This window comes from Corvus brachyrhynchos, unplaced genomic scaffold (genome assembly GCF_000691975.1).
Source record: "Corvus brachyrhynchos isolate BGI_N302 unplaced genomic scaffold, ASM69197v1 scaffold106, whole genome shotgun sequence".
Lineage (NCBI taxonomy): Eukaryota > Metazoa > Chordata > Aves > Passeriformes > Corvidae > Corvus > Corvus brachyrhynchos.
The window spans coordinates 897,226-916,230 of NW_008238834.1; the positions used below are offsets into that span (position 1 = coordinate 897,226).

The 19,005-nt window shown below is 42.0% G+C and overlaps 1 protein-coding gene across 1 annotated transcript in view; it reads right to left on the reverse strand.

The window, feature by feature from the left end:
• The window catches only part of TAF4B (TATA-box binding protein associated factor 4b), a gene marked incomplete at its 5' end in the record, with an annotated part of 73,975 nt that overhangs the window by 54,016 nt on the left and 954 nt on the right, over positions 1-19,005 (reverse strand). The window contains 2 exons of the mRNA XM_017738226.1: positions 3,307-3,414; positions 4,131-4,279. Coding sequence (XP_017593715.1) covers positions 3,307-3,414; positions 4,131-4,279 — 257 coding nt within the window. The remainder of the gene's footprint in view (positions 1-3,306; positions 3,415-4,130; positions 4,280-19,005) is intronic.

Sequence of the window (19,005 nt, forward strand, 5' to 3'; positions counted from 1 at the left end):
GACCCTGCCTATACAAAAAACCCACTACTTTTGATTTCTCAACTTAAAAGCTGAAAAGCCAGAGGGAACCCACAGGTTACAGAAGAGCAAGAGCTCCAGGTTAACATCTGAAATCTTGACTGCAGCGTAGTCTTGCCTCTAAGCCTCTTAAGAGGAAGGGAAAGTCTGGTTTTGTATCCCAAATTCTAGGTTCAGATCTGCACAATGTAATGGCTTTCACTGACTCTTAACACATTTAAGCACCCCAGTTTAGTCCAACAGGCACAATTAATACCTGCTAATTGCATTAATCATAAGACAGTAAGACCGGAGTCTTAACTTGCCCCACCATGGATGGAACAAACACTAATCAAAAGTGGGACAGACGTCATGTAGCATATCAAAAGGACTTTTAAGTCTTTCAGGATAGGGAAAACTAATGAACAAACACTTAAAGCTGAAGCAAAACTGTAACACTTTTGTCATATATTTACTTGGTTTTTTTCCTGGGTGGGTGTCCTCCCCTCCCCAAGTTGCTGCCAGCTTGACATGAAAGCAGCAGGCAGCTACCAAAAAGCTTTCTAGCTTAGGCTCCCACTGTTGGTAACACTTTAATAGCTCTCTGCAGGATCTTTGCCACCACCACTGCCTCTTCCAAGGATGAGGCTCAACAGCTCTAAGACCACAGGGAGGCAAACTGGGCACAAGAATCCCACAAACAGATGGGCAGGAGGAAGACGGAAGTGCAGATCTGCCAAGTTGCAACGCCCTGGGCTTTTAAAAGTCGAAAACAGGAGCTGATCTCTTGCAAATTCCAGCATGCTTACACATCAAGACTAGAACTGCATTTTATCAGCTGAGGGAAGAAACAACAGGAAGTCTTTTGGACCCTTTTCCCAGGAAAATGAGTATTTGGGAATTAACTTCTGTCATCTGCCGTCAACCTTTTTCACTACTGACAATTCTCATTCTCACTTTGAGCAACAGAGAAACAGTCGCCACAAAAAAATGGCATTAATCCTGCATATTTTGAAGTCATTTCAAGAGAAGAAGTGCTCTGCATCTAAATGAAAGTGCCCCAGCATGATGCTAATTAGGCACTTTGCAGCTTCGTTACCCCATCTGGAAAACAGGTAAAAAACAAGAACGGGCTGGTAATTTTGTCTAACCTCAGAGCTTAAACATTCAGGAATGTCAAAAAAGGGAAATATTTTTGTTGATGAGGATAATAATCCTGCAGTCAGTACCCAGAGAGTTTTGCAGATAGTGTTTCAAGTTGTATGTCATGCAAGATAGAAGACACACAACCAAGCCAAGGATCATTTCCTCTCCACTATCCACCACTTTCTGTGATGACAGCATACTTCCACACCAACACTCCTCTCCTGTGACCTCAGAAAACTATCCAGACTAAGATCAACAAGTTCTTTTAAGACTGATGAATGAATTGCTGCCAAGGAAATCAGACCCAAGGGCTCTGCCTTCCTTTCCCCAGACAGATCCATCAACTTTTTGCACTGACTCCCTTTTCAGCACTCTTCTTTTGCCCACCCCAGGGTGAGGAGCAAACCATGGCATGCCAAGATGCATCCACACTGCATCTATTTACTCTTCATTGTACAAGGAGCTTGTGCAGAGGGCTTTGCAATCCTCTGCAAAACAGAGGGGCTTCAAGGAAGCCACTCCAAACAAAACAGCACTATTAATTTTTCCTAGAGTCATTACTCCTGCTGTTTAAATCCAGCCCTACAGCTCATTACAAGTGTTCCAGTTTCCACAGCGGGAAGGGAAAAAAAACCAGCCTACAAAAGACATAGACGTAGAGTATTTTTTAAGTATCTCAGAAGAACACAAGTTCAACAGACTACATCAAAACTGAACTAGAAGTACAGAAGAACCAAGCCAAAAGCAGATGTAAGTTTAAGAAAAGAGAAGTTAATAGAATGATGAATCTCAATGTTTATCCACATGAGAGTGTGCGGATGCATGCGACTTCATCCATCAGATGATGGATGACCTTCATCTCTTTTCCCCAGTGCAAGGGCAGTACAGTGGATGAGTATTGTTTTTATAGCCTAAAGACCTCTATGCAGAGATCACAAACACAGCGTTTGCAAGCTAGTGTTCCAAAATAAGAGTAAGGAATATCCATTACTGTTCTTAGACACAAAGCATACACTGCTTCCATTCTAAGCAAAATAGAAAATGTACTAAGAGAGGCCTCTGGGTTTTCCACTTTAGCCCCAACATTATGCATTTGTAGTGAGAGGGAAGTGAAAAAAGAGCACAGAGTGAGTAGTGGCCAGTTGCTGATACAGAAGAACAGCAGGAGGATGAACTTGTAAGTCAGACTGTTACCACTGTCAGCAAACACATCCCCTAATGCTTCAAACATCCCCAGGGTCGAGAACATACATCCAACATGTTTTTTTGAATGATTGATCCTGCTCATTTACTGAGTGTTTTGTCAGCTGCTACAGCTCAGTCTCCTTCAAACTCCTATCACAAAATATAGGTACAAACCAGACTTCTTCATGATTTCTCCTCCATATTATGAGGACAGAACATATTACCTGAAGAAAAATATACTTTTCTTTTCATCCCACATGCTTATCCAGAAGTCTGGTCCCCAAAAACAGAGGATGAACCATACGTAGGAAAAGTCTCACACTCTACAGGTGATAAAAGCCTCTTCAGAAGAGGACTACAACATTTTTCTCTAGAAAAAGCAAAATAAGACCTAGGAAATAAGACAAAAATACTATCTGAAAATAATGAGGCATTTTCAACCACTGCCTATTTACAGTTGTACCTGTGGAACCCATCCTGCCATGCTCAATTAGAGAACAGGTCTTCACCTTCCTTCAGTTTATAATGAGGGAAAAAAAATCATACACATGAAAAACAGCTTGACTGGTGCAGACAGCTCATTTTCCCCTCAACATCACCTCAGGTATACCTTTTTCCCCACTAAGAAAACAGGGAACCCCAACAGAAGCACATCACCCAGAAAAGATTTAGCAAGAGATTGAAGGAGCTCTATCACAGCGTACAAAAGCACTGGAAGTGGCCCTCTGAACTATCTATTTTATTCATTGTTCATGTGCTTTCTACTGTAGTGAGATAATCTTATCTGACATACACTGACAGAAGCCTAATTAAATTATGCATTTAAAAAAACAGATTTGGGAAATAATTTATTGTGAGGACAAAGGTTACCAAGCTTATTGAAAACCAGATTACAGTTAGAAATAACAAGAATGCATCCGTATTTTCTCCAGTTCTTTCTGTCACTTATTCCACCATACTGTAAAGCTTGCAAAGTACCTGTATTACAGCAGGTGTCTGAATAGTAGAGACCACGGCATTTGTTGTTTGAGATAACGTTTTCACAGGAGCAGCTGCTATTTTCTTTACTAACTGTGTGCCAGAATTCTTTGAAAAAAATAAAAATAAAAATAATTACACATGGGCAGAGAATGGTTGTCAGACAAGCCAATGACAAAACAGACACTGAAGATGGGGTCAGATACAAACTGAGACACATCCTCTTACAGTAACAATACAGGCATAATTCACACAGCCCATATACTTGAAACACTGCTCAACAAAGCTCTTTGTCTACCAGTTTAATATTCAACAACTAGTTCAGAGACACTTAGAGACAATGCATAATCGAATAAAATGGTAAAAGAAATACGTAAATTGTTACTTTTATGTACCTCCCTACTCTTATGTGCTGACCACACTACAAAAGATGGAAGCAGAGCTCAGTGAAGCAGGAACATCCTAGGGACACGGGAAAGGTCCTCAGCTTTACTCAGCTTTGGAGAAATATCCCATCAGAGGATCACAAGGTTTTAGATACTAGCAGTAACCATTTAGGCAGTTTTGGCTGGCATTTTTTTTTCTTAAAATGGTTCACATAATCATCATCAGAGAGGAGCTTATTAATTTGAACTTTACCATATGTAACAGCTAGCAAGCTTTTTGCCAAGAGAAAGCAAAGCATATAGTGATGTCTATTGGTGCAAAACCAAACACCATCACCCTGTTCAGAAAGGGTTCAAATGCTTATTTAAGCATCCATAACCCTGTTATAACTACATAAACACACAGCTACGTCAAACTGAAGTTATGAGAGAAGTTACCTGCACAGCACATATTCTGACTGCAGGTGTGCTGGTCGGCACAGATGGTCTCACACTTGTGTTATTTTGTGTCTGGTTCTGTGCTCGTGCTGTTGCCTGTTGAGATACCAGCATTAGGTGGCCATTACTGCTTCTGATGAGAACAGTTCCTGTTGTAAAAAAACCCATTCAAACTGTTAGAATTTAAGTTATATCATGGCTTTTCTGTATTTCTATGGAAGAAATAACTAGACCACACTGATAATGTAATATTGAGTTTACGACTCCAAGGAACAGCTGCCAAGAAATATAAGAACTAAGTGCACATCAGCTTTACTATGCATCTTCAGACAGAAAAGAATTCCTAAATTCAAGAGAAAAACTTAACCACTGTCCACATTGAAACACTGTGTGCATACAAGATACAAATTGCAAAGCAGTTAATCATTTGAGTCAGAAAGATATTTTGACCATTAAAAAGACAGACACACAACATACACACACATACAGGGATTACTTTAACATTCATTTTAAGCAGTTCTTCAACCTGCAAAATTCATCACCACTATCACATTTGGCTGCCCCTTTAGTTTCTGAACATTTAGGCATATACTTAGAGATGAAAACACAGCTTAGAGAAAACTGCAGTGGGAACTGAAGCCTGGTTAGTATGAGCTCACCTGCCTGTATCAAGACCTCCCCAGTCAAGAGGGCAGTGGTCTCCCATGAAAACTGAGATATTTGAAACCGTCACTCTGTCAAGGGTGTGTCCAAAAGCATTAAAACACATGATTTTATTGAAGCAGTTTGCAGCCAAATAGGGAGATACCAATGGGAAAGAATTAAAAACAAAAAAGAAAGAGAAAGAAAGAAAAAAAAAAAGACCATTCAGCTAACCAAAGCATCCTCCCTCTTCCCCTAAGGGCTCATCTCTGAAAAATTCAGAGGATTCAAAACAATCACAAATACAAAATGCCAGTTGGGATGCCTGGTCTGTACCATGCCAGATCCTTCAACGGAGCTACAGAGGACCCTTCCTTTCTGGTGTCTCACCTCCTTTACCTCCAGTAGCACCTGCTGCGAAGTCCACCACTGAAAACACCATCCTCAAACACCCTCACTTAACACGGACCTTTCGAATAAAAGGAAGGAGAAGGTACAGGAGAATCCAGATATGTAAATAAGAATACCTCAACATTTCTGGAGGACTGCATTAAACCTTCTTACAAGTTATCCAATATCTGAAACCCAGATCTTCTGTGCACACTTATAATCTTTCCTAGTGTAAAACAAGACTGCTATGAAAGTCTTTACTACTTGGTTAGTCTGAAAGCTGTCAAAATATTGCCACACAATACAGCCTAAAACACTGCTTCTGTCTAAGTGCATACAACAGGAAAAGCCACAAGCTTAATGAGCTGGGTTCTGTTGGGTATGTTTTGGAGCTTTTTAAAAAACTGATCAAGCTATAACCACATGCTTAGAAACAGCTTTTCATCCTCCACATCTAAAAGCATAAGAGGATATTGCAAGACAACACAAAACCTGGTATAAAATTCTGTAACATCAACATATTGCCATTTACATAGCAGACACAAACTGAGAACTGCAAGAGCAGCATCTACAGTCCCCTCCTTTCTCAAGCAGCCTTTACGAGATAGGGCAGATGCACAAGGCAGTTGCATATTCAGAAGAGTACTGTTACACCATCTGACAACTCAGCTTTCTCCTCTTCCACTGATGACTTTACTATAATTATATTTAGGTACAGATGGATCATTTAATTTAATCAATGAATAGCCGGAATTATAGAAAACAGATTTCTCATTTTCTTTTCATGCCATCTTATTTAGACAGTGATTCATGGTAAACAATTTATCATCAGCCAGAAAAGGGGCATTTTCTTCCTTGTTCACACCACATGCTCATGCAGATTTCACTGAAAGAGAGAAAGCTGACCACATTTTGCTAGCAATAGCATTTCTCTCTGCTCTAGGTCTACATTCAGGATGTCAGAAGTGTTCCTACTGGAGATTTTAGGCTTTTCTTTTATAAGCCTGCTTTAAAACATCACTGATAGCTCTACTTTTTAAGAAGGTACATATAAACTTATAATTTCATTCCTTTAGAGGTTTGGAATGCATTAAGAGTTAGTTTTCATGTACTTGGATATTTTGTCACTACTCACTACACTTGTCTGTTAAGTCAAATTATCACAAGCACATTTTCTTCTGCATTTGAGAAACCACATTGATACCAGTCTACTTGATTACAGGGCTGGGACTGGTTTTGCACTACTGTTCTGAAATTTCAGTTGGCATTCACCAGAGATGGAGACCCTGCTGGGAAAGTATGCCATCCTCCAGTCACCTGAATGGGGGGAGTTTCCAGCACAGTCTACTTGCTTGACAGGAAATTACCTCAAGAGTGACACAGCTAGAAAGTTTATGCAAGTACAATACCATTCATATGCAAATTCATTAACATCTCCGAAAAAGAAAAGGTAAACAAAAAACAACTACCACAAATATTAACAAGTCAAAGTAGCCCCTTTACATTTGAGAAGGACAGCAATGATCTGGAAAAGGATAAGTTTCCCCTTAGCAACAGGATTAGGCAACACAAGGACATCCATACTGGATCAGACCACTGTAAAATAACTTGGTGAGAGCATCCTCAGAAGAAGTTACCTAAGGCCACTCCAGTGGTCATAGCCTTGGTTGGAACATTCAACTATGGTAATGCCTGTTACTTGCATGTAAGTTAGAGTAAGAAATTGTTCCCCTTGGAACAAACAATAATTTCCCTATCTTTGTTCCACGTGGCAGGATTTTTAACAAAGCATGATAGCCTTTTTGTGGCAGCAGCTCTTTGTGACACTGGCAAAATTATAACTCCAAACCAGTATTATGGTTATCTACTAACTACTGCTTCTCTAGGCTTAATGCAATTCATGCCTGATGCTAGCACAGATAAAGCTGAAGGCAAATTTGAAACAGCTGTTGGAGCTACAGTTCCATACACTGAAGAGCCACATGTTGTCCAAGCACAAGAGAGACAGCTCTGGGCACTTAAAACCTAACGTCACAAAGGGACAGTAAACTGACACATGGATTGCCTGAAACACTTTGAAAGCTGTTGAGAACAGCACTTATTTTCTACCTCTGGCTGCTGCAATTTAATTACACTTTTCCACAACTTTGATACTCCCTTTCCACCTGGAAACAAAAGCAGTAATGCCACAGTGCAGCCAATAGCGCGAACTCCAAGAGGTGGCACAGGAGGTCTCTTGTGCCAGAAGAAGAGGTTCCATGGTTTTGAGAGTTCAAAACCAATGCCTGAAGTCTCATACACTTTATACAGCTGCACAAGTGTGAAATGAGGGAACAGCAGGTGACAGTAACCTTGATGTTCCCAGTAGAAAGGTCACATAAACAGACTCACGCAGCTACCAAGACACTACTACCAGAAATGAAGATAAGTGCATGAATCCACATTCTTCACTTGGTGGGGAGGAAGGATGGTACTTCTTATCAAGAGCTGTTTGCACATTCACTAGAAGGCAAATACTAACAAACTATATGTGGAAACAGATAATGTTTTGCAGTCACTGCAACTCCACAAGAAAATGGGGGGAAGGAAGAGACAACACACGAAACAACACAGGACCTCTGAACAGCTGAAACATGAAGCTTCAGCTAACACCTCTCAGCACTGCATTTATAAACAGAAAAGGTATTGCCAATCTGAGCAAAATATCAGCACTGATGCAGTAAATGAAGAGCAATAACACATCCTCGTAACACTAGAGGTGCCCTCCTCTGGGCTGCACTCCCAAGAACACTCTGATAGTTTTACTGAAGTTGTTTCAGAGAACAGGAACAACTTTCTCACTATTCATGCACTTTGACAGTAAGAGCAAGGCACAAGCCCTTTGGGGCTACAAAGCTGTTCCTATTTTCAAACCAAAGTGACCAGTTACCATCAGTGATTATTTCTTACATGCTTCACTGGAGGACTCAGATGTCTCTTGGAGATTAAAAAACAGCCCTTTTTGCAATGAATTACAACTTCTGTCCTTAGATATTTTGCCTGTCCTGCCAAAAACATGCTTTGAAAAGTTATTTGGTTTTCCTACACTGGCAGAGAAGGCAGTTAAAATACAATCAGCTATTTCAGCCATTTGTTCCCTGCACACCTTTCTTCCTCCAAAGCTACACAGAAGGAGCCATGTTATACCTTCTTACCTTGAAGAGGTTTCATTGAGATCTACACTTTCTCCCATGCCCTACCTCCTCCTGTCACAGGGCTGCAGGTACCCTGCCTTCAGGAGGAGTGCCTGGCAACAGTCCTGCAAAACCTCCTGCAGCCACCACCCAGCTCAGCCTCTACCTAGACATGCCAGCCATGTGAACAATGGAAAATTAGAGGCCTTTCTAATGAAATTTCATTTCATTTCTCAAACCTGAGATCCCTCTGCTACAAATTTTCACTGTCCCAACACCATCAGTGAAGAAACCCAGCTTATTCTGAACTTGGTTTAGCATCCAACCCAGGAACCAAGAAACACAGGCTAGCAGGAGGAGCAGCTTCCAGATACCTCTGCATTTTAACTAGAAAGCACCAAAACCTCTGAGCACCGGAGACAGGGACAAGAAGCTGTGGGATAACAGTAGAGATCTGTTTATGCCACTGTATGTAATGCCACCTGCACAGGCTGCACTGTATTTCAGGGAATAGTGTTAAGGAAACCACAATGTTGTTAACATAAAGCTGTGCTGCCAACTGAAACTCTGGGCTTCATCCAGCAGCACTGAACACCAATGTATGCTAAAAGCATCCCACCATAAGGGCAACTTCCACCACATAAGACAAGCCTGAAGCCACTTCTGAAGGGGAACTTCACCCAGAAATCTCCTGAGATGAACCAGATGGCAATTGTGCCCCAGTGGAGATGCTGTTACACGTGAAGCTGAAGCTGTCAAGTTAAGCCACCACTTCGATTACATGGTTTCTAACCTAACTGCTCAACGAAACAGCTCTTGGGAACTGCTGGCTAGGGAATAACATGAGGAAATGAAAAGACATCTTTTGTTCCTAAGTTAAAATACAAGCAAGAACCAACCACAATGAGACCAAACTCACGTAAGAGAACACAAGTCACAAATGCTGCTTTCAAAGAAGGGTAAATTTAGCTTATTGCAAAACAAGAAGTGCCTGTATCAGGTATGTTGCCAATCTTAGTAAAGTGCACTTTAACACCAATTATAAAAACAAGGCTAAGTGGGACTTCCAGGTCTCAAATCAGTAACTGAACAACAAAAATGTTTTATAACAACAGTAATGTGTTTGAGCTCTCTGTTCTCAAACAAACCCCATTCTTTCAGTGAGCTACTCAAAACAAAGGGATAGCTTTTAAGGCAGTTATTTCAAGGTGAGACCAAGCTTTAAAGGGGATATTTTAATAGGACACTAAATGGCAATTGAAAAATAATATAGGTTTTAAGTTTCTTTGACTATTTAGGATCATTAAAAATTTGGAAAATAAAAGGCCAAACACTACTAATCCATGCAACAGCTTTGAATACAGTTTTTCTCTCTAAAGCCAGCCTTCAGAAAGAAAAAGCACAGTTTTTCCTCTTTAATCCTATTTATTGAGTCCCACAGGACAGGTCACTTAAAAGTTTCAAAAACACATTACAGGACTGAATAAGACAGACCAGAAAAAGGCATTATTAGAGTCATAGGCCGTTCAGGCAGTGATTGTATCAAGGTGCATTATGTCGTAGATTAGCTGAAAAAGAGTGCTAAAGAGGCACAAAGTGTTAATGAAACACTGTGAAAAACAGTACCTTAACTTTTACATGACTTACATAACCTTTCTAATATGATGGGGCTGTAATGTTTTCACATGAAGTATGGTCTGTAGTGCATGCAGGAGAACTACTGATTGCCCATGACCCTCACTCAGTACTTGAGTTGTCCTAGATGTCTACTGCAAATTCCCGTAGTGGAGATGAAGAAGCAAGGACATCGGCCCAATTTGGAGGCAACATCTAGCTGTGCTTTTCACTGTCTTAGGAATGAAGCTATAGCAAAGATCTAGAGGCCACACCAAGTTACCTCACTACGGGCTCCCAATAATGATCTCTAACTTCTGTTCTTAAATACAATCGACTTCAGGCAACAGATCTTCTGTGCAGTCAAAAAGACTGCCTGTTTTAGGCTTTTCTTGGGAAAAACACCTGTGGTTGTTCTTAGATTTCCCAAATAAGCAGGGCAGAGGGCTCATCTACACTGTATGGGGTCCAGGTAAGTTATTCAGCATCTACACTACAACCACAAAACATTTTACTCCATACAACAAATCAATCCAATCTTTGGAAGTCGATTCTAATTGATGTAAGAAGAATTCAGCAATGCCCAACCCGCAATCAAGCACTGCTATTGCAGCAACCAGAGTCACTCACCACACATCCAGGCCCTCAACAAATTAATTCCATTCACATTTTGTTTCACAAACTAAATGACTACATATCTCAGAAATCACCCTCTGTGCTGTTTCCCTTTGTTCCAGGGAAGCTTCTAAACTAGTGGGTCTTTATAGCAATAGCTCAGGACCAGTGACTAGCATGTAGATATTGCAGAGTCACAATGAGATGTCAGATTTTGAATTCCAATGAAAGACACCTTGTTTTGCCCACAGATCCGGAAATCATTAATTTCCATGTCAGGAGAAAAATTCAAAGGGCATAATCCCCATATTCTTTCATGCTACAACAGAATACAGTCTAAATAAAATACAACACAATGTTTTACCCGTAAGTTCTTTAAAGATGCTCATTGCATCTTTGCAAACTGCACTGCAGATTCATGTAGACTCTGGCCTACAACTTTCAAGGCTGATGTCTGACATCTCACCTTTTCAAAGCCAGTGACCAGCTTTCCTCACAGACATTACTGTCCCGCTGATGGCACAGTTCCACCAGCATTAACTAATGTTTCCCAGACTGCCTGGGTTGCTGCGAGCAGTGTTTTAAACTACCACCATGTACCCAAAACACTGTCACACTAACAGATCAAGGGGCTTACAGCCCTAGCAAAGGCTGCTGCCTTCAGTAACTCCAACCCTTTTCTGGCTAAGCACCTTTCTGTGCTAAGAACAGGCACCTGCTCCTGAGACACCCAGTACAGACACAGGCTTTCCAAGCATAGGGAGTCAGGATGATGCTATCTCTTCTAGGCAGGATGGAGCAGACTGATACCCTGTTGTTTCAAACAGTCTGGAATAATGGACACCACGCATCTTTCTGAAGAGTGTAAACAAAGTCCCCTCTCCCTCCCTTCCTCCAGGAATTAGACACGAAGTGCTAAAACTGCAGAAATCTGAAGCCAAGTTTCACACACTGCTCAACCAGCAAGTTTTATCCAAGCTGCTGGAGACTAGCTGCTCATCAATACATTTTGGTGCCCAGATGGTTATCTGTTAACAGTCTAGCAACTGGGCCCCCATAGTGCTGATGCCTTTTCACAGAATACAGGAGCACATTTCAGCGTTAAAGAGTTCTCCTGGACTGCACATACAGTTGAGCTTCTTTCCTTAAGAACACATTTATATCCACGCAATTTTACAGTTACAGAGGAACTCTTAAGCAAAAGTATAACTGTACCAGTTGCAAGGGTAGTTAACCTTTTTTTTTTTTCATAACAAGCAACAGATGTCCGTACCAACCATCTAAAGAAAATCTGGACATTGCTTTGATACTTGGAGGGGATGTAAATAACCAGAACGTTTTCTGGGCATAGCTACAAGATGGCACTACTGTTTCTTTCTGGATTCAGAATGTATTTATTACACTTGAATCCTAAGAGACATTGTTTTTATTGTGTGTAGGCATAGGGGATTCCCAGCCAACACTGCGCATCACAAGGCAGAGCCTTATTTGATTCTGTGATAACATCTAGCTCTTGTCCTTGGGCCACACCTTTCAGCAGCTGGGATCATTTCCCATCAGCATTTCCCCATCACACCTTTGTGGTTTGCAACTTTGCACCTTGAGGCTTGGTTGCTTTCCTATCTGAGTAATCAGACAGTTCTAGGACTGTCTACAGCTAAGATGATCTGACTTGAGTGTTCTCCGGGACCCAAGTTACCTCATACAGGAGCTTCAAATATTTGCAGAGGACTCAGCTGATAGCAGTGAAATAGTACCTCAAAGGAGCAAAGTGACACTTCCTTACTCTCAAGACAATTCCTACTGCACTGCAAGAAGCATTGAGTCTCTACACCTCATCCTCTTGTGTACTCCTAGTATTCACTGGAGTGAAATTCTTTAAATAGCAAGTTATGTGCTTGGCACACTGCAGCCATATATATGCAGCACACGGCTTTCTAAGGACCAGAAGATACGCCAATACCTGCACTTACCATTTCTGGAACAGCCATTTAGCTGTCAGAGAGAAATCTGAAGCTGAAGTGTTGAACCACAAATCTTAACTTTAAACCAAGAGTTGCTAAAATCATCATTGGTGTGCTCAAACAAAGGACAAGATCAGTCCCCTTTAAACCTCTGTGTCCTTTAAATAGAAGGAGAATAAAGTCAGTTAATTCAGGTTAATTTTACAACAGGACACTTGTTTCCTCATTGCTCACTTGGGGACCAGAAGAAAGTTGAATTCCACTTCATTTCTTCTGAAAGTGCAAATTCACTCCTCAGCTGGATGGCTTTTCACTAGCGAACAAGGGATAAACACTGAATTTTAACACTGATCACCACCTTGCTCTAAGTGTGACAGAGCAAACAAAAATTATTGCAGAAGACAGCAAAACCTTCTTGGGAAGCATTAACTTCTGTCTACACGGACACTGTGGAAACTCTCACCAGAACTGTGTGATATTTGTCAAGTGCTTGGCATGCGAGCCATGTATAAAGGCGTTCTGACTGCACCTACCCCTTCAACAGAGAGCACTGCCTGCCCCACTGAGACTGCCTGGTAATGCACCACCCATCACTCAGCTGGACCTGCCTTCCAGGGCTCCACTGGGGCTAGGTGGCGACTGCCACTGGGCAAGCTGCCAGGGAAAGTCTTCAGGTGCTGTGCCAGCCAGGGCATGCTGTTTCACCCAGTTGTTAATCTAGGCTGGACAGCCACCCAAGGAACTCTGATTTCCCAGGCAACTCCTAGGAGCAGCCAGTACTAATGAAAGCATCTCCTCTGCCTCCACCAAACTGGAAGCGTGCACTGGAAGCAGTCTGCAAACACAAGCTATGAAAATTAAGTGTTACCATATCATCTGACCTTACAGCACAGTAAGATCACTGAGCTTCACCAGTTCTCCAGACTTAAGAGACCCTAGATTTGCTCATTAGCAACAAGGATTTTCCATCTATTGCCATTTTTACCCTGCTTCAGTTGCAATCAGAGACTATTTCCTCAAGACACTGGTGGAAAAGATCCATTAGTGGACTTTGTTCTAAAGGTGATCCAGATGGCAGAACAGACCTTAATCCTGACAATTTGCATAGTAAGATATTTTAAAACATCTATGGTGATCTTTTCCATTTTGCAAATTATACTGGCTCTTCTTCCGGCATCATCAGTTTTCAAAAAAGTAACTTCATGCAAAGAGAACTCTGAAAAAAGTATTTGCCTTTTGGTTTTGTCTAAATGGTTAAGGCACTAATTATTCATCTTGGATAGTTATCAGAAGCGTTGCAGTTTACATCAAGACTCATATATACAACTGTAAATACAATCCTACCCACTAGGCACAGCATAGATTCCAATCACATGACATAACAAATAACTGGTTCTCTAAGATGACTTTAAAAACCTGGTATTGCAACTACTCAGAATAACAACACAGGAGCTTGCCTAGATTTTATCAGCATCTTTAGGAAAAAGAATACTGAAACATAATTAGTGTTTCTTCCAGCTGTCACTTGTGTGTGGATGATGTTATTTTTACTGCTACAAGATGAAAGGTCCCTTAAATACTGCAAAAGCAACACAAGTCAGGCTCATGTTCTCTCTCTTCTAAGGATTAAAAAAAGTTTACTATTCACCAAACTGTAGCTGTAATTCTTTGCTATACACTCCAACTGACTGTAAAATCTGAACAGCATTTAACATTAATTTTACCGAGCACAGTATTTCCGTGCTTCAGTATGCAGAATGCATCTTTTTTTTTCCTGTGTGTTGGAAAACCATAAATCTAGACATTAGCTTTACATCTTCTGCCAAGATTTACATCTTAATTCCCACATGTCTGTGCATTTAATTATATGAAGGCATTATTTTGCTAGACACACTCAGTCCTGAAAGCAAAATCAAGTCCTACAGTGCAGCTGAAATTTCAACTGGTTATGCCACAAGATACTTCCTCACTATTATCTAAGTTCAACTTAGTTCTTCAAGCCCACCAAAGCTCTGTCGACCCTTCCCAGAAAAAAAAAAGTTGATCAGTGTCACCTAATGTGAAGAGAGAAGTTTGCAGACAATCCATCCCAAGAAGCCTGCTAAACGGAGGACATTATTGGGATACAAATGGTTATAAGCATCAATTATTTAGCCCCTACTAGTCTAAGCACAAGTACCATGCTCAGACTTCATGGGATTATCAACATCCAGAAACTGCATACTTTAAAGGAATTTCTAGGATTTTCTGCCTGTTGAAACAAGAAAGCTTTAGATAGCATACTCCTACTCATACATAATATAAACTAAGAAGTATTTTAAAATCAGTGCTTTCTCCTATTCTAAAGCAAAGGACCAGACACAAATACGAAAATATCGAATTCCTCATGTGGTTTTACCACTGAAAAACAACAACTAGAACATGAAGAGGGAGATTCACAGCACTTTGCGTGAGACGTATTAGGTCAACTTCGAAAGCAGAAGGCAGAAGCATCCAGATGTTTATCAGCCCTTACCTCTTCAGGTTACCTACCTTAGGTTCTACATACAATTAAGAGAAACTCGACAAGACCAGGCTCCATACCATCCCGTCGCAGTTTTGCAATACCCACATCGGTTCTCTCCTTCCCACCCACAGGAGTCCACATGCTGCCTGCCTGCCTCTTGTCACACAGCCCCAGCCACCTGACACAAACAGTGCCTGTGCTTTCTGAAGTTACCCACTATCAGCCTAGATAAGCTGCAGGCAGTGGAAAACCTGCCACAGACAAGACAAAACATCCAAGCAAAGACAACTGAGCTGCAAACAGAAACCAAGAACTTGTACCTGCTGCCGTTCCCCTCTAAGTCAGGTGCAAAGGAAACCTTACACGGAGACCATGCCTTGCACCACATTACCAATGAACTTACAGCACACTCAGGGCAACTTCTCTTTGCTGACACTGTGCTTGCTCAGGCCCACTGGTGTCAGCAGTAATGGAAAGCATAAAACAGAAATACACACACCAGAGGCAGCCAACACCAGAGCAAAGAGTGATGGCAGCTGCTGCCACAGCTCTGTAACCAGCAGCAGTGGCATGAGGTGAGGTTTTCAGAGAGCTTCCCTGCTCTAAGCAGATTGAAGATAACAATGGAGGATCCCTGGCATCTGGTTCAGTTCTGTCCTTTTTCATCCCATCAGCAGAGAGGCAGATACATCTGCTAATTGTCCTTTAAACACCTGCTTGTAGCGAGCATTCCAGGGCCAGGGATAGTCTGAAAGTACAGACACAGAAGTGACAAAAACCTAAGTTCAAGAAAAGTAAAAAAAACCAAGAAACAACATTATTTTTGCTGGTTTTATGTTCTTTTTCTACCCATCCACTTCTCCAAAGCAGTGTGGGACCCAAAGACACTAAGGTGAACTATATATACTATATACTTGTCTATATGTATTTGTCACGGCCCTTGTCACTCCTTCCCCTTCCCAATTATTTCCTCCTGTTTAATAGCACAGCCCATCCATTTCTCCCCCCAACATTAGGCTCAGGTTAACCAAGGACACAATTTCTTGTTAAGTAGATGGCCCATGACATCAGACTTTTGCAGGCTTGTACGCATCAGCACAGGCCACACGGAGCTCAGGACTGAGGTAGCACTGCACCCACCATGCCAGCCTGCTCTCTGCAGACCCAGACTGCTACATGCAAAGCGTTCTGAAATGCTGCTAACCTGTTCTTGTCAACAAAGAGGGCAGCTGAGGAAAGGTCCCTTTGGTAGATCATACAAATTCCCTTCATTTGGGAGGACATAGCCCAGCCACTCAGTCCAAGAGCTGATGCTGTGCACAGTCGAAAGACCAAACCCAAACCCCCAAGTCAGACCAGCTGGACTCCTACTGCATGCTAAAGCCTTCAGCGGTGGTCAGCCAGGGATGGACTGGTGCAGGAGGATGGCCTTGGGTACCAGCAGCCCTGCTCTGACAGCTGCTGCTCCGCTGAAAAGCAGCGCTTTACAATGTAGAGGAAACCACAGGAAGGTGATGAAAAACCCTTGTTACTCCTAAGCACGTCTGTGTCCTTCAAGACCATGAGAACTTGCAAAGCTCAGTGATCCTTCCTGGGTAACCAGCTCAAAAGAGGCACTTGGCAGATGGGCAATCTGGGCTCAGAGACATACGAGTCAGTTGTATCTAGTCATCTGCCTTTCCCACCTCCTGGTTTTATTCTGAGCAAGAGGAAGGGGAAGGTAGAGATGGAAGACAAAAAACAGCGTAAATCTCAGATTTCCATGAACCTCCACTGCCATCCAAGTCACAGAGGCAAAGGCAGCTCCACTGGTGCCCTTCCTTCCCCAGACTGCAGTACTGTGGAAGCAATGCCCACTCCAGGCCACAAGCAGTTCATGAGTAACTCAGGATGACCAGTAAGAGCAGTGCTGTCCAGCCTTCCTCAGAACAAGCCACCTCAAATATTTCCCTTTGAAACTCAAGGGAAGGATGTTTTCTGTATGCATTTTTCTTAGCAGGTGCCACAGAAGTTGAATGCCATGATTTTAAACCTAAGTGCATTCTCCCTTCTGTATTTTATCCTGTATGGCTAGATTTGGCAGTTTGTTTGAAATACAAACTTTTCAAGCCTAAGAACTTGGTGGTTTATTCCACTTTCTTTTTTTAATGATGCTAACACTTGTAGCTATTTAATGCTATTCATCTTGCATTTTTTATTATTAATTAAAAATGGAATCCACCTAGAAGACAGAGGTAAAATACCAACACTCAAGACAGAATGCATTTTTATATAACCTTACAACAATTACTTACGACAAGTTTCCCTGAAACATTGATCCATTTGAAATCTGACATCTCTGTTTCTTCCGAAGCACTAAAGTCCATACAGTAATTTCAATTTACAATGCTGCAGAGTACCAGCACCTCTGAACTTCTGATACAAAGACTGCATTGTCCCAGGAGCAAGGAAAGCAAACTGATGCAACTGAGGGGTAATACTATTTTTGTTACATCTGCCTACTACCACAAGACAAGTCAGATGACATTCAACACTATACCTGGATGCAATCAAACCCAAGCCACTAGAAAAACCCCGTAAGCTTTGCTAACTTGTACTTCCCAAACTGCAGGGAACTCTCATGAGCATCCACCTTCACAGAAAGGTGTTTAACCGAATGTCAATACATTCCAGAAAGCAAAAATATTAGATACAAAACCTGAATACCTGGGAAGCCCTGCTACAAAAAGTTAATCTATTTCCATCATGGTTCATTTCAGAGGAAAGTTGGCAAGGATTTAGACTCATCCTTGACTGCTGACTACCCAGACATTACAGCATCATGAGTGCTGGGAAATCTACAGTAAAACTGACTGACTAAAGACTTTTTTTTAATTAGCATTATATATTTCCTTGGGAGGCGAATGTCTTTGATAAAGACATTGGGATTAAAAAAAAAAGTGAGGGAAGAAAAAAAAAGCAAATATGCACTACCAGCACAGGGATTACTGTAAAGCCCGTCATCCTTTTCAGCAATATCTGACCTGAAAGTAATTGCAACAGATGCTCCAACAGAACTGTCCTGGCAGGAAATAATTATAGCATCAAATAGCAATAAAGTCATTACATATCTTGGAAGCAAAGTCACTTTTTTCTTGAAAAAAAAGCATTTAAATACAGCCCAACAGGGAGAAGTGGGAAGTTCAGAACCAACAGCACTTTCTTCCTCTTAAGAGAAAGTGCAGGTAGAAGCCCTGGCTAATCCTCTGTTGCTATCCAAAGTATTAAGCTGTCCGTATCACCACTGTGCAATTCCTACGTTAGTATTTTCACTGCTGCTATAGGAAGCACATCTGTAAGGGCGGTATCTCTCCGAACCCTTACGTTTCCCACAGAGGGTTTGTAGAAAAAAAGTGTTTCAAGGAGCAACACGTAATGAACTTTCAACTCTGCCCTCCTTAGGCACGCCAGTATTTTGTTCCATGAACAGTCGCACCGGCTTGGTTGTGCCAGTGACAAGAATTCCTGCGGGACTGCCCGGTCGGAGGGGAGCGCGGGCAACCTGACCCGCTCTGTGAGTTACGGAGCCGCTCTGCAGTCGCCAACCCACGCTCACACACCCCTCCCCGAGATACTCCTTCATCCAAGCTCCACGAAAGCCTCGAGCAGTCTTTTTCAAGTCACATATCATGGTAACTTGGCCGCTGAGTTTTTAGTTACTTCTCCTGCTCCTCGTGCTACCCAGCAAAGCAAGAAGTTGCCTTTATCCAGAGACTTCCAGATCCATCCTCCAGACAGGCTGTAAGCATCCCCAGCGCTACCCGACTGAACCCAGCCACACTGCCAGCGCCCTGCAAGGCAGACACACGCCGGTTCCCAGAAGTTTGGGGCAAACAACCAACCTGAAACACACGCCGCCACTACCATCACTACCACCCCCGCCGCCCTGCCCGTCCTTCGCCACGCCTCGCCTGCAGCAGCAAGGGCAGCGC